This window comes from Juglans regia, chromosome 16 (assembly GCF_001411555.2).
Source record: "Juglans regia cultivar Chandler chromosome 16, Walnut 2.0, whole genome shotgun sequence".
NCBI lineage: Eukaryota > Viridiplantae > Streptophyta > Magnoliopsida > Fagales > Juglandaceae > Juglans > Juglans regia.
In genome coordinates, this window is record NC_049916.1 from 24,861,814 (window position 1) to 24,877,295 (window position 15,482).

At 37.7% G+C, this 15,482-nt stretch overlaps 2 protein-coding genes across 3 annotated transcripts; both read right to left on the bottom strand.

Annotated features, from left to right (window-relative positions):
- Positions 1 to 1,563: 1,563 nt before the first annotated feature.
- On the bottom strand, positions 1,564 to 7,283 carry LOC108990388 (probable E3 ubiquitin-protein ligase RHG1A). 2 transcript variants are annotated; one of them, XM_035686396.1, is made up of 7 exons: positions 7,000 to 7,283; positions 3,479 to 5,255; positions 2,849 to 2,917; positions 2,651 to 2,701; positions 2,364 to 2,462; positions 2,132 to 2,272; positions 1,564 to 2,029 (listed from the first exon to the last, which is right to left on the bottom strand). In XM_035686396.1, exons 2-7 carry the CDS (start codon positions 4,964 to 4,966, stop codon positions 1,898 to 1,900), a joined length of 1,980 nt encoding a protein of 659 aa, XP_035542289.1. In that variant the 5' UTR covers positions 4,967 to 5,255; positions 7,000 to 7,283; the 3' UTR covers positions 1,564 to 1,897. The 2 variants fall into 2 exon arrangements, with proteins under 2 accessions (XP_035542289.1, XP_035542290.1); XM_035686397.1 differs by lacking the exon at positions 2,849 to 2,917.
- A 4,530-nt stretch (positions 7,284 to 11,813) lies between these two features.
- On the bottom strand, positions 11,814 to 15,054 carry LOC109003536 (protein FAR1-RELATED SEQUENCE 5-like). The gene is made up of 7 exons (XM_035686247.1): positions 14,968 to 15,054; positions 14,156 to 14,881; positions 13,512 to 13,817; positions 12,750 to 13,413; positions 12,412 to 12,599; positions 12,224 to 12,313; positions 11,814 to 11,939 (listed from the first exon to the last, which is right to left on the bottom strand). The coding sequence occupies exons 1-7, from the start codon at positions 15,052 to 15,054 to the stop codon at positions 11,814 to 11,816; spliced, it is 2,187 nt and encodes a 728-aa protein (XP_035542140.1).
- Positions 15,055 to 15,482: the final 428 nt, after the last annotated feature.

Consider the following 15,482-nt stretch of genomic DNA (forward strand, 5'->3'; position numbering starts at 1 on the left):
AAATATTGTCAAAATTTCATTGTAAATTCTTGGATAGCCTCTTTTATTCATAGAATAGTCTATATATCTATTTGCCAATCAACTTCAGTCGAAATCTTCTGGATAGGTATATCCGAACTGAATTCTTTATGGATAAACAATATCTTTCTAGTTGCTCTAAAACAATTAGGAGATTATTTAGAAGAAATAGGAGTTATGCTTGGGGCGGCAACATCCTATGGTGTAGCAGTCCCGCTTATGAGGTCAAATCAATACGTTTTAAAAAGGAATATTTGAATATAAATCTCATCGACCATATAAAATCATATTAATCAAATCACTATTCAAGACCCAAGACTCTATTTTATTCTCAATTTAATCAGCATTCACGTTTTTTTTTTTTTTCCTTATCAATGAATAAATTAGATGACAAGTATTTCTGGAAAAAGCTTATTGTGTGGATTTCCTTTTAAAAAAACCCACAATTAATTCCCCCTTCGTTCTACTGAATCTCTGATGCAATCTACACACCAACGTTTTAGTGCCCAACCCAAAACTTCTGATTCTTGGATAGCAAAAAGGATAATTACTAAAACCAAAGAGTTGGGTAAAAAGGGTTCCCACTTCCATGTACGAAATGGTAATTTCAATGACATTTGAGAAGACCATTAGGTCCCCAAAATTGATGGATTTGTTCGATTGGCACAAGGATTGAACTGGATTTTTCTTCTAGACAATTTTCTCAAGAGAATACTAGAGCCGTAGTAGTTGGGGTCGAATCATCAACTGTTGACCCCAAGCATGGTACCTAAGGATCAGGAGTAGTGTCATTTGGCCCGAGGGCCCATTGGCTAAGTGACAACTATGATAGCATGAATATTGCCACATTTCGAAACCAGATTGGCAAATAGCAAAGGAAATCACAACTCCAAAATAGACTTATGTTATTTCTCTGGAAATTAAATTGCTTGGGACATGATGTTACCGACTTGAGCTGCCCTTGTTCATAGCTCCCAATATTGACTCACACTTTCCAACCCACTGTGTGAATCCTTTGTTGAAACAGAAGGAGAGCACTTTTGGAATACCCTTTTTCATGAGTGGCGTGTAGACTTTCTGCTTGACTCATTGATACTTGTTTTTTTGCTCAACTTCCCTTCCTATAATGGATTCAGACAGTTCACAATAAGGAGAAAAGGCATCATGGCAGCGAGGAACATTCTGAACTAGATTTCTATAGCATAAACAGGCTTGTGAGGATTGAATCAATGATAGTTGAGAATAAATCCAATCATGGCCTAAGCTCTTAGCATCCTAAGTACCAAGTCACGATGGAAATTTTAACATGTTAATCATTTCCATAGCAGATGAGATTGCTAATCCATATCCCTACTAACTAGGGGTTATTTTTAATTTTCCATTCTAATTGGATTTGTTTGACAGCTTAAACATTCTCTTTCAGAAAACTCGCTGGTTTTAGACCCATTCCAGCTCTGTATATCCATCCCTGAGGATATCAAGAAATTTGACTGCAAGAACATTGCTATCTACTTTTTATATTGATCTGTACTAGAAAATAAAAAATAAAAACAAAAACAACGTATCTGACATGATCATCTCCAATCTGTAATGCCAAAAGGCTGAATTTTTAATAAATATTGCAAGGTAATCATTTGTTGATAAATGGAAATTTCAAAACTAGTTATATTTTTTCTAATCGCACATCTGCCGCCTCTACAAGGACATGGCTGACTAGAATACAATCTCCCAAAATGGAAAATTTTACTCTGGCTCTTGAGTAAGTGGTGTCATGGTGAAGCAGACAATATGCATCTGTGTTCCAAATGGGCGACACAGTTTCACGGTTAGCCCTCTTTCCAATATGAGAACAAATATCCAGAAAGTGAATGTTCACCTCTCATTTCGTCAGGGCTGTTGTTTTACAAACGGGGCACAAATTCTTCTGCATCAGCCATTGTTTTATACAGTCAGCATGAAAATTATGGCCGCATTCCAGAGTTCCAAGATCATCTCCCTCATTGTATTCCTCCTGCATATGAATAAACAATAATTCAGAAAGAGAGGAAAACTGGTCATTTGGGCAAAGAGAAGAAAACAAGCAGCGCAAACCCGAATCAGGTACGTCATTTACCTGACAGATACAGCATGGTTCTGCATCAAGCTGAGACCCCACTGCAATTGAACATTTCCGTTGTCTCAATCGATTTAAAATTGTTTCTTCACTCAATCCCGTGCTAACATTACCAATGCGCTCTTCCAGAGCCAATAACTCCTATAATTCAAAATAAATGTTGTAGTACTTAAACAATGACTAACATAAACAGGTAAATAAAAAGTATAGTTCAATTTATTGTATACTTTACCTCATAAGACATGTTGTCAACATCTAGTCGCATATCCCTATACCGATCATGAATATCAGCCACCCCCAAAAACACAGACTGATCAAGGATCATAACATCCTGATAAAAAGGCGGAGTCACATGTCAGAAAAGCATCCATTTGCCACCATCAGTGGATCACAAATGAAATAAGAGTATATTCATGCAAGGCTGTTTAAGTCAGCAAAAATGTCTTTCTCCTAGGCTTTTCTAGCATTCTCTTGATAAGTGTGGTTGGTGAGTAGACACCGTTAAGGTAGAAACCCAACCTCAAGTCGCAAGCTCTCGCCCCTACGCATGAGACCCAAGACATTGCGAATCTGCTTCAAAAAATAACAAAGTTTCAGATGAACACTTGCTTGCCAAGATGACTTGAAAATTGAAATCAAAGAGTACTAATTTACATAAAACCAGTGTAACTGCTACAAATGTTGTAAAAAATAAAAGCCGAAATGGGAAAAAAATACCCGATTAGATTTTTCACTTCTACTTTTCAGCTTGAACAAACATCCAATCAACAAACTTAACTGAAGTAACTGCATGTGAGAACATTCAGAAAGCCAGACTGTTACTATTCACCAGAACAGTATGTCATAAAGTAGCAGTCAAGCTCAGGATTTTTTTTACTAGAAAAGTCTCCGTGTTTCTAGGATGAATATTGTCAAAGATCTGCTTGCTTGAATGCAACAGGAATTATTTATGAAATGCACTTTTGGAAATCAACATAATGTAGCTATAGGAAAATTGAAATCACAATTTTTGCTAGAGATGAAGTTATTCAATGGTTGAGTTTATTGATGTAAAGCATAGATTCACCAGCCATCTAAACAACTCTCACAGTTATTAAAAGCATGCAAGACCCATATGACCGTAATTGATGAAACACAAATCCACATATTTGATGACTTTTGCTATAGTCACTAATCACGAGATGATGTGCCATCTCAACCATTTAATATAAAACAAACTTTTCTCTTATTACTTATCAAAACATAAAAAATAAAACTGGGTTTGACACTAGATGCTTCACATGAAAGAGTCCAAATATTTAAATTTAAAAAGCAAACGTCATATGTAAAATGAGTTCTCAAACATACCTCGGATACAAGTCTGCTACTTCCTTCACTGGCTGCAGCAGATGTTCGCAATAAATAGGGGATTCCAAGACCACCATCACCTTGTCTCTCTACCCACAATGCTGACCTTGGGTGTGACTGAGCATGGCCTGGGTTACCAGGTCCAGATGAAAAACCAATTTCTTGTGACGGAACAGGACCCGAACCCAGTGGGGAATAATTATTCCTCTGGCCTCCAGATTCAGAGCCAGCAGAAGACATCAATGACCGGCGAACATATTCAGAAAATCTTCGTTGGAATTGTGGGGGACTATGTTGAGGAGCTAAAGTAGGAGCATATGATGGATGGACACCTGAACTGGGAACAGGTCGAGATGTAGAGGCAACATTTCCAGGAATACTCACATTTCCACTAGTTGAACCCCTATTTGCTGGGTTTCGAACCAAGTTTCTCAGTTCGATAGCAGGCATAAACAAAGGATGTTCCGAAAGGTTTCTTGTCATGCTTCTTGAGCCCATTTCTTCATGTGGCACATAATCTCTATCTCCAGAAACCATAGAGCTTGTGATATTGCCAGCTCCCAAGCTAGGTCCTCCATTCCACCTGTAACCTTGCACGTTTCGCGGCAATGTAGGAACATGGACCAAAACCGGTTGACTTTGAGGAGTCATACGATCAGAAGCAGGTGTTGACCGCAAGTCCAAAGAATAACCAACTGGAAGAAGTCTTGGTGACAGCAGGGAAGATGAAATACTAGAATGCCTAACAGCATTGTCTGTAGAGATTAAAGTAGGGGCAATAGACTCTTGTTGATTTGAAGGATTTATCCTTAAACGGGTATTTCTATGGAAGCTTCCTGCCAAACTTAGATCAGGAATGAAATCAGAAGCTACTTCCATTGTGCCTAGCCCGAATCTTGGGTTCACCTGTTCGGGTGTAGCAGATACACCTAAACTGCTGCTCAAATTAAAGCGAGCAGGCACAGCAGACCATGCACTATTTTCAGAAGGGTGAAAGTAGCTAGAACTTCCAGAAACAGAAGACTGTCCAGCATTTGCTTCAAGAGCTTTTCTTTTACAGGGGACACGGCGACCCTCCATTGAACAGCCTGGTCCGCCATCATTCTCGGTCACTAAAACTCCACTGGGTCTGGAAGGAAGTACATGATGATCAGAACTACTTGCAGGTGGAATGCACCGATTTTCAGATCTGATAGACTTGTGTATGTTAGGGCATCCCATGGCTTGACTATTATCACCACCATGACCAATTGGATCTGTGTTTAAGTTGAGATTCTGAGTATGCACATTAGAATTGGAACTTTGTGCAAACATAGGGTTTCCATTTGTATTAGATGGTTCACAGTTCCATTCTTCCAACCTTGGACCAGCTGCAGGACAAGCACTTCCTGAAGATGACCATCCAAATTCTGCTTTCCGCTCATCACACCTGACCTCATTCTGGGAATTGCTAGAACTAGGCTCACCCAAGCTCCATTCATTCGACATCTGCTGCTGACAGTTAGCAGAATTTAGGTATGCAGCCTTTGTAAACCCAGGTGATGGTATATGGTCTGGTATTCAGTTTCCAGCAGGATCTCGCATATTATTCCAGCATATATGCTGATCTTTGGAAGCATTACTAGGAGTAGATCCACAATCAAATTTCCAAGGTTTTAGGAAAACCACCAAGTTTACCCCTTTGCCCTTGCATTAGGCTAATAACAACTTTGTTACAAGTAAAAATCTTGAAGAAATCTCCAACAGAGATGGTAAGCCAAGTACACTTTTGGTACACCTGATACAATACAGCAACAATTATCATTAGATTCGGAAGTCAGTAAACTCTAAACCAACTTATCAATAAAACACTAGGCAGTGGTGAAGGGAGTAGAAAATTATTATATGAATGTATTCCATTGGAAAGTGCAGCCAACTTGACCTAAAGGCAAAGTGCAGGTTAAGCTTAGATTCATGATCTTGCCATGAACAAGTCATATCTTGTTTCATTTCATTAAATTCTGGCAGGTTAAATTGGAATGTGGGTAGAGTGATCATAGGGTCATGAAAATGCCCTTCATTCGGTCTTCATAAAAGTCTCATGCACTGGAGTCTTATGCATGGAGTAGTCAATTGGTCGGCATTGCCATTCAACAGAATCTTGGAACTCAATTCCTAGAATTTCTTTTGCACTAGTTATTTGTTGCTCCACTGCCCAGTGTATGTTGTAAATTAGAACCATTTAAAATCTGTAGAAGCACGATATTCTGAACTTGCAGTTGTTTTCAGCCATTGTAGGCCCATCAGATGGAGTAACAGATTTTGAAGTATATAAAGTACTTCTAAGCCACCTATGAAAGGCTATGATTCTTTCGAGAAAGTGAAAACTTTGGCAGCATTGGAAGACTTTCTTAAAACTGGAGTATACGAGAAGATCCCTATCTCTATTTAATACTAAACGAATAGAAATCCAGGACCCAGCGTTACATTCACCATGATGCTAGATTTAAAGGTGTCGTGAAGTTTCTCAGATACTTAGAAACTTCAAGAATGAAGCAAGCCTTGTGCCACAGAAAATAGCCAAAATACACAAACATAAAGAAAGATTGAGAATTGACACTTTGTATTACTTGACTCATGAAGGGTGTTAGATCATCCAAACATCAGCTGCTATTCCATTGATCAACATAATATTATCAAAGCAACAGTAGTTGCATAGCAACAAGAAACAAAGTAACAGTTTGCAGAAGCAGAACGCAATGGCCAATGAAGCCACCAGAGGCGGAATAAAATAGCCCGCTTAATCTTTTACAATATTGCAGCCACGAATAAGCATTAAACTCAATGGGCAAAAAGAAGTTAGGTCAACCAGGCATCATTAGCTTCAGGACTCGTAAGATATACATGCAGTTCCGAAAATCACAATCCCAACTACCCCAAAGCCTCTACTTGCAGGGTAAATAATCATGAAACAGCCAAACTGGACAACATTTCAACAAATAAATTCATTAGTAACGTATAACCCTGCACCCACCAGGGCAAAGATCTAGTCCAGCAAAGCAATCATGCGAAAGTTGGACGATTTTAAACTGGCAACAACAAAACAAGCACCAAAAAAAAAAAAAAAAAAAAACTTTCTTAATATGCTTAAGTTTCTACCTTTTTCCGTGGAACTTACCACGGAATCAATATCCTGCAAAGAAAATCAATACAGAGGGGGAGGGAGTTATAAAAAAAAGACGGTCAAATTGGGATTGAGAGGCTATGAGCGCTAATATCTTCGCTAATAGCTCTATCAAAATGATTTTTAAAAAATCAAAAACAGATATATACAAAACCCAGCTGCGTATGGAGTTCAAATAGCAGAAAACAAACTAACCCACAATTTCCAAAAGAATTTAGCTTCACGAATAAAACTCAAAAGAAAAGGAGAGAGATACGACGGAAATTTCTAACAGAATAATCAAAATCCGATCTTATCGCCAACCGATCAATCAAAAAAGGTCAACTAAAAAAAAAAAGATAAATCCAGAGAAACTTACCGAGCAGATGGATCTATACGAGAAACCTGAGCCAGGAAACAAAGAACTAGCCCAGACAAGGTGATCAAAGAAAGCTGTATTTATGTTCACGTTTTCAGGAGAGAAAATAAAGAAACCAAGAAAGAAAGAGAAGAGGCGAGGCGAGAAAACCAAACCCAAGATGATGCAGAAATGGGAGGAAGGGAGAGAGCCTTTGGCGAAGGATTTGAGAGGAAGAAATAAAAATGAATGGAAACAGAAAGAGAGAGAGATTAAAGACGACAATAATCTTCAATGTACGAAACAACACAAAAGAAAGAGAAAGAAGAGTAGTAGTAATATTGGTCCTAAATCGAGCAATTTCTCATTCTAGAATTGCATAAAATATTAAAAATAAAAATTTTAAAAAATAAAATAAAAGCAAATGAACAATTGGCAGAAGTAAAAAAATTAATATTTTCACCACTGTTTGGCTGTTTCAACAATAATTTGCTCTTAAACAAGAAACTACTTGAACTAATTTATGATAAATTCAATCCGAATCCTTTCTAATTTCTTGACAAAATGAGATGGTTTCGGACAAGAAAGAGAAATTAATATAGCATTAAATATTAATATTCATGTAAAATTCATTGTCCTAAAATCCTTTACAGCACGTTATAAGGTTATATATACTATAATTCTATCATACAATTAAAAATAATCTCAATTCCATCAAACTAGATTTTAGGGTTCCCTTTGGTATATAATATTTGTCTGTCGAGTTATTTTATTCTTAAACTGATGTAGAGTATACTATACACATAACTTTTTTTTCTCAGCTACTATACACATAACTTAAATAGTAAAATTTAATTTGTAAAATTTAAATTTCAAAATTTTTTAATTATTATTCATTATTTTACAAAATTTCTGAGATCACCTTACTATCTTAACGCAACCTAAGTATGTTATCCACACCCGCTTATAAATAGAATATATCTTGTATGCATCATAGACAAAAATAAAAGAACTGCCTCCCAACGCCAGCCCCCACCTTGTCTTTAACTCAACGTGTTAGATGTTGCTATTTGTTGTTGTCAAGTGTTCATTTTTTGTTTCCATCTTCTTCACGCCAAGCATCTGTCCCTCCCTCCTCTTCCCTGCCTTCCAACCTCCTCAGTCCCCATCACATGCCTCCCCTCTTTCCTCTGCCTTGCCTCCCTCCTTCGCTCAACTGACTTTGAGCTGTGACCAAAACCAAACGCATCACACAGATAATATAGATCGGACCCCCGAATTGTTCTTCATCCAAATCAGGAAAATTTTCAGATTTTTTGAAGTGTGAACTCAAAAGGGTGCATGGTGTAGTTTTTGATTGACCACGCATTAGAAGGCTTTGGTTGCAATCAGTGGTTGGAAAAATTAAAACCTTTGACTATTATGTAGGGTATGGTTTTCAGGGGTTGGATTATCAAAAATTTTGGGTAAGGTTGGTGACTTGGTGCTCATGTTTTTTATGCTTGCAGTCTGGCACAAAAAGCTGCTGACATTGTCTAACTTTGCTTAAGACAGGTGTGAATACATAGACCTAGTGAGTATTTGTTCAGGTTCTGCCCCCCCTAACTCTATGAGAAAAGCTTGTTGCAAGCGCCTTATGCAGTCGGCGAGCAAACGCGGCTTACGTGGCAAGGCAAAAACAAAACGGTTCGTTTTGTTTTTAATCATCCACATCATTTTACTCGCCTCAGTGTCCCGACTCCTCTCTTGAATCACTTGTATCTTCCTCCCCAGTTTCCATCTCTTCTCTCGTTCGCAGAGAGTCTCAGTTTCCCTCAAATCCCTCTCGAGAATCTGTCTTTCTTCCGCACGAACCTTCCTTCCTCGACTCCGTCGGCGCGAAGCAGCAGCTTGGACTCAGCGTCCCTCCCCCTTTGGGACTCAGCGGCGGGTTAGGGTTCATCTCCCTCAGAACCGTTTCCACCACGGCGTCTCGTCGAAAGCATCTTCCGAAGATCTAAAGGAAAATCTAAAGGAAGGTTCGTTATGGTCAGTTTCCCTATCTCAAACCCTAACCCGCCCCAAATCATTCTCATCCCCAAACCCTAACCCGACCCAATCATTCTCATCCCCAAACCCTAACCCACCGAAGATCCTGTTCATCCCGAAACCCTAGCCCTAGCCCGCCCCAATCCCGTTCATCCCGAAACCCTAATCCTAGCCCGCCCCTTCCTATTCATCTCGAAACCTAACCCTTCCGATAATATTGTTAGGTCAGAGGTAATATTGATATTGAATTTATTATTTATTGTCGAATCTTTGATAGGGCAGATTGTGGATTTACTCTGTGAAGTTGTTCTTTAGTTTATTTGAACAAGTATGAGATTCTGATACTTCCTATGGTAATTGTTAGGTCAGAGGTAAAATTAGACACTTGAATTTATTATTTGTTGTCGAATCTTTGATGGGGCAGATTGTGGATTTACTCTGTGAAGTTGTTCTTTAGTTTATTTGAACAAGTATGAGATTATGATATTCCTATGGTAATTGTTAGGTCAGAGGTAAAATTAGACACTTGAATTTATTATTTGTTGTCGAATTTTTGATGGGGCAGATTGTGGATTTACTCTGTGAAGTTGTTCTTTAGTTTATTTGAACAAGTATGAGATTATGATATTCCTATGGTAATTGTTAGGTCAGAGGTAAAATTTCTACACTTGAATTTATTATTTGTTGTTGAATTTTTGATGGGGCAGATTGTGGATTTACACTGTCAAGTTGTTCTCTACTTTATTGTTTTTGAACAAGTATGAGGTAATATTGAGAGGTAAGGTGATTTATTGAGAGGTAATATTGAACAAGTATGAGATTACTTATCAAAAAAAAAATATTGAACAAGTATGAGTTAATCACAGTTTATTGTTTTTGTTCCTATGGTATGGTAATTGCTAGGTCATAAGTAATATAGGGAGATTGAATTTATTTATTTATTTATTGTTCTCGAATTTCTCATGGCGTGGATTAATGTGGATTTATTCTTTGACCTAGTTATCGAGTTTATTGTATTTGAACAAGTATGAGACTATTGTAATGAAGTTATTTTTTGTTTAAAGTGACTATTGTAAGTATGAGACTACTCTGCCTAATGGGGCAGACTATTGCTTCTTGTTCATTAGACTAAGGTAACAAGTATGTAGTTACCTTTTGTTGTCCTTCTAATGCTATGGTAGTCTAGGTATAAGCAGAGCAAGCAGGCTGGGACTGTGAAGTTTAATCAGAACTGAACTTTCTCATGTAAATCCAGTGACATTGGTGGTGGCTCAATAGTACTTAGGTTATGATGCTTTCAGAAATATGTATCTTTTGATATGTGTGCCTTTCCACTGTGCTTATGGTTTATGTTAGAATGTCGTCATCAACTCTGTCTTCTTCATCCTCTGGTAAACGTACTTGTCAATCATTGTGCTTTTGCGATCTTCAAGCTACATTGAGATACTCAAATACTCCCAGAAATCCAAGACGACCATTCTTTGGGTGTCCAAATTACAACACGAAGGTAACATGTTTATATATGTTTAATAAATTGATTAATATTAAAAACATCTAACATTTTTTTATATATGTTTGCAAGGGATTACCTTATTGCAAGTTTTTCAAATGGGCAGATGGTGATCAATACATGCAGCTGGAATTACAAGAAAGAAAAAATGAACTATTAAGGAAGGAGAAAGAGGTCGATGAGAGACTTCGCGATATTGAGAAGAGGGAGATTAAGCTCCGTAAGAGGGAGGATGAGATTGAGAAGAGAGAGATGGTGCAAGATGGTCGAGATGAGGAATTTTTGAAGAAGGAGTTGATGCTCTTTGAGAAAGAAGCTGGACTAACACGTTCACGCACGCTTCTCCGGTTGTCTTGGGCTGTTGTAGTTGTTGTTTGTTGTTGCTTAGTGACTTGGTAGTGGTTGTTTGTTGTTGCTTAGTGACTTGGTAGTGGTTGTTTGTTGTTGCTTAGTTTGAAGGTGTAATTTAAGTGTTAGAAGTCATTTTGGTTGTTTAGTCCAAGTGCGATATAATAGCTATGTAAATTCAGATTCTGATTTGCCTCTGTTGGTTAAATTGTTGTAAAATACTTGCTGTAAAATACTTGCTTAAATTGGAGTAAAATAGCAGTTTTGGTCAAATCAGGTCCACCAATCAGGTCTTCCGGTAGTGCTGTGTTATTGTTAGTCTGTTTTCTGTTTCTCTTATTTTATACCATTATGTTCAAAACAGAAAGTTATACCTGAACCAGACATCAAGAAACAGAAACTGTTTCGGGCTGCAAATACAAAAAACAAACCCGCATCTAATTATTACAATAACACTTATAAATCCAAACAATATCATAACATAATCGGTGAATAGGCTCTTCTCAACATCATGCAACTTGTATGCAGTAACAATTATGCACAAAACTCTTAATTCGGATGCAAAAAGCCTCACGTGAGGCAATACTCAAAACACTTAAATTCTTTTTACCAATACCTAAACATAGTCATTTTGGTTCTCAGGTTACCAAAACACTAAATGAGAATAATGTTTCCAATATTACAAAAATGAAAATAATATGACAATGACAAACATGAGAATAATGTTTACAATTTCACCAAAATAAGAATAATGTTTACAATATCACCAAAATTCCAATAATGTTTAGAATATCACCAAAATGACATTCACTAATTCTACATGACTACTCCTGGAACATTCACTAATTCTTCTACCATTAGCACCATATCCCAACACTTTTCTCTAATAACATTTACTAATTCTACATTTACACACTCTTACACAAAAATGGCCATTTGCTCATATCAATTAATCCAGTTGTGATCTATCCAATCCATGATTCTCAGGTTGCGATCCATCGAACCCATGCTCCACCGGTTGTGATCCATCCAACCCATGCCCCACCGGTTGTGATCCATCCAACCCAAACTGTATCTGTAAAGATTTGTAAGCAGCCAAGTAGAAAGAAACTATTAGAAAGTGAAAAGTGTAAAACATGAAATTTTTAAGTGAAAATTTTCAATTATTACACTTTCTTGACTTCAGATCACTGTTTCCCGGGGTTGGGTTCCACTATTGTTAAAAATCGAGCTGTCTCGAACAGGCTGTTGATGATTAACAAAATGATATATTATTATTTTTATTTTTTTTTTGCATTTACTTCTTCCATAGGCAACCAACAACGCACAATATAACAAAATATTTAACAATTAATATACCTGCAGTTCACTAGGACTGGTGATATCTACTTCTGATGGGCCAAATAAATTTCTACACGTGTCCGGGAGTGGTGTATCTCCTTCATCTCGCTAATATATACCACAACAACGCACAATATCATAAAGCTAATGTACATAACTATGTATATAATATATACCATTAATATTAAAAATATTAAAACATGCACCTGTTTACGTTTCCCTGTGACTGGTGCTTTTTTCTGTTTGACTTTAACCTTCCGCATTTCTTTCTCCATCCTGGATGCTCTCCTCAGAGATGGAGGTCTTCCTTTCCCTCGCACAACATTTGGACTTAGTACGGGTTTTGAACTACCAACAGCATTTGTGTCCAGTGTCGTACAACCAGCATTCGAACCTACCAGGGGCGTAGAACTATTAAATATGACATACTAACTATCAAGCTTTACTTAAAAAAAAAAAACAAAATTGCAAAAATTCAAATATGACATACTAACTATCAAGCTTTACTTTAAAAAAAATATATTAGAAATATTCGCATACAAACCTGTTTGAGTCATAGATGGGGGGTGTTGATTCTCACGGTACAAGTCAATCATTGAATATAACTTCTTTTTTGCATCTTCAAACTGCTCATTGGAACCCGCTGCATAAGTTATCATCTGATAACATATATTCAGCAAACTTGAATATCTATTCCCATCTGGCCTCTGATCCCCAGCATCATAGCTACTGTGGATTAACGTGTATCTCCTCTTAATGTCCTTCCTCCATCGATCTAAAATGTACCGGTCTGGCAATAACTTTATACCATTAGCTTTGAAGATGGCTAAAATATGCCTACACAGTATCCCCCTCATCTCGAATAACCCACATGAACACTTTCCATCGCAGTCTTCCACATTGAAGTTCACTGAATACGTAACAAGCTTAGTGAACTCTTCAACATGAACTTCATCTTCCACCAGATATCTTTTCATTACACCATCCTCACTAAGTAGACACGGATCCATATCGAGCACACCCATTACTTGCTGCTGGACTTCCCTAAATTTAGCATTCGTGTACAACTCTTGAAATCTCTTCTCAATTGGAGATCTAGATATACAGGGAATGGTGACGCTAAATGTGTGGAAATCGACATTATTTTCATTCTCAATTTTTTTCCTCAGTGCACTGTCAAATTGGTCGACAAACTCCTTCAAATTTGTCTTCGCATGAACATAACCATCAAAAAAAGCATTCATACTTTCACTACGCTGGGTTGTACTCATTCCAGCCCGAAGTGCTCTTTTAAGAATACTGGTACCCAATGCTGACGCTCATCATATAAACTTTTCAACCAGACATTCTCATGTAAATCATATGTGTTAAGTAACCCATCCCAACATTTCTCAAACTCCTCAATTGTTTGAGTGTCGTACACACATTTCATTAGGTGACTTTTTAGTCCACTTTTGTAGGCAGCATATGACCCAAGCTTCTCGGGAACTTTCTTCAGTATATGCCATAAACAGAATCTATGCCGACTTTCTGGAAAGACCTTAGCAATTGCATTTTTCATTGCTCTATCTTGATCAGTATTAATAGCTTTTGGAGGTATACCATCCATACACTGCAACCAGGTCTGGAATAACCATGTAAAGGTTTCAGTATCTTCACTTGAAATCAACCCCGCTCCCAAAAGAATGGACTGTCCGTGATGGTTTACACCAACAAATGGTGCAAACGACATCCCATATCTATTCGTGAGGTATGTGGTGTCGAATGTGACGACATCACCAAAATACTGGTAGGCCGCCCTACTGCGTGGATCTGCCCAAAAACATTCTTTAGCCTCCCATCATCACTTAAGTCCATCAATGCAAAAAAACCATTATTCTTGTACTGCATCCTCAAAAAATAATCTCGAAGTGCTCCAGCACCACCTGCACCAAGTTGTAGATGACGTGCCTTATCTATATAATTGCGACAATCCTTTTCTAAAAATGGGAGGTTCTCGAAACCTCCTGCACCAACGACAAGAGATCCGAAACTCTTATTCATCCGGATCCCAGCCAAGTCATTTGTATCTAGGACTCTTTTTACAGTCTCACTCACTTCTCTGTTACAACGAAAGAAACGAGATTTCTTTGGACTGAGGCCATGATTATGTGTATTATGGACTGTTGTTAACCGCATCTTTCCTTCAACCTTTAAGGCATTAATCCTTGTCTTACAATCCGTCTTTCCTGTCGGGCGTGGCTTTGCAACGTTCAAACTCTTAATTCGGGCTTTCCCTCCACGGGCACAACCAAGAGTGACATATCTGATACTTTGATCATCTCCCTTCTCACTCCTTTGTGTCATCACCCCAAACCCGCATTTCTTAGCATAATCCTTATAATAACTATGTAAATCTTCAAAAGAATTGAATTCCATCCCCGACCTTGGCTCCTCAATTATATCATCACCATCCGTTTGCACTAATTGTAGTGAACCGGTAGTGCAATCGTCGGTTTCCCGTGATTTGGGTCTATCCTCTTTACTTTCTTCATCAACAATTGAGTTTATACATGGCACTGCAGTTTCCCTACAATCGGGACTATTCTCTGAACAACCTCTTCCGCTCGTTGCGGAGCTTGTAGCGATGTGAGGAGTCAGAGGTCCCATTCCATATTGAAATGGATAACCAACATTCTGCTTACAAATAAATAAAAACAAGAGCAATTAAACTCTAAAAAACCCCCAACTTACATAACAAACAAAAAGACGTTGAAAACCACCTGAATGTTACTGGGATATTGGCTGCCATCTGGATATGGCAGAAAAACTGGTGACCATGTAGGCACTGATCCATAGTAACTGTGCATGTGATTTGGAAAGTTTATATGATTCGTTTGAGGGATGTCCTAACATAAAGTAGACCATTTCCAATAAGTAGACCATTAAGTAGACCATTTCCAATAAGTTTTTGAAATATTAAATAACATACTGAGGTAGGGGTGTTTGAGCTAGATGGTGTTAGCGGATTTGAGTGTTCTTCCCCTTTTCCAATGCCCTGTACACATTGTACAATAAAAACAAGGTCAGTCTCTAGGAAGAATACTCTAAGTGAACAAACAAGTGGAATGGTCTTCAGCATGCATTTTTAATCATACCAACAGTAATAATAGCTTTGCAATGAGGTCTCAAAACTACAACTTTTGACATGCTAGGGTCCAAACAAATGTTTCTTGTATATAGAAATCAAAGACCAACTTTCAAGCCTCGAATTCCACAACATTGTCAATTTGTATTT

Excerpts from the sequence above, each read along its gene's own strand:
- LOC108990388 (XM_035686396.1), bottom strand. The coding sequence starts at position 4,966 with ATGTCGAATGAATGGAGCTTGGGTGAGCCTAGTTCTAGCAATTCCCAG. Across the intron at positions 2,918-3,478 it reads GTAGCAGACTTGTATCCGAG|TTACTTCAGTTAAGTTTGTT; the intron begins GTATGTTTGAGA and ends TCTCACATGCAG. Across the intron at positions 2,030-2,131 it reads AACCATGCTGTATCTGTCAG|GAGGAATACAATGAGGGAGA; the intron begins GTAAATGACGTA and ends ATTCATATGCAG.
- LOC109003536 (XM_035686247.1), bottom strand. The coding sequence starts at position 15,054 with ATGCACAGTTACTATGGATCAGTGCCTACATGGTCACCAGTTTTTCTG. Across the intron at positions 12,314-12,411 it reads TCACAGGGAAACGTAAACAG|CGAGATGAAGGAGATACACC; the intron begins GTGCATGTTTTA and ends GGTATATATTAG. Across the intron at positions 11,940-12,223 it reads CCAGTCCTAGTGAACTGCAG|ATACAGTTTGGGTTGGATGG; the intron begins GTATATTAATTG and ends AAATCTTTACAG.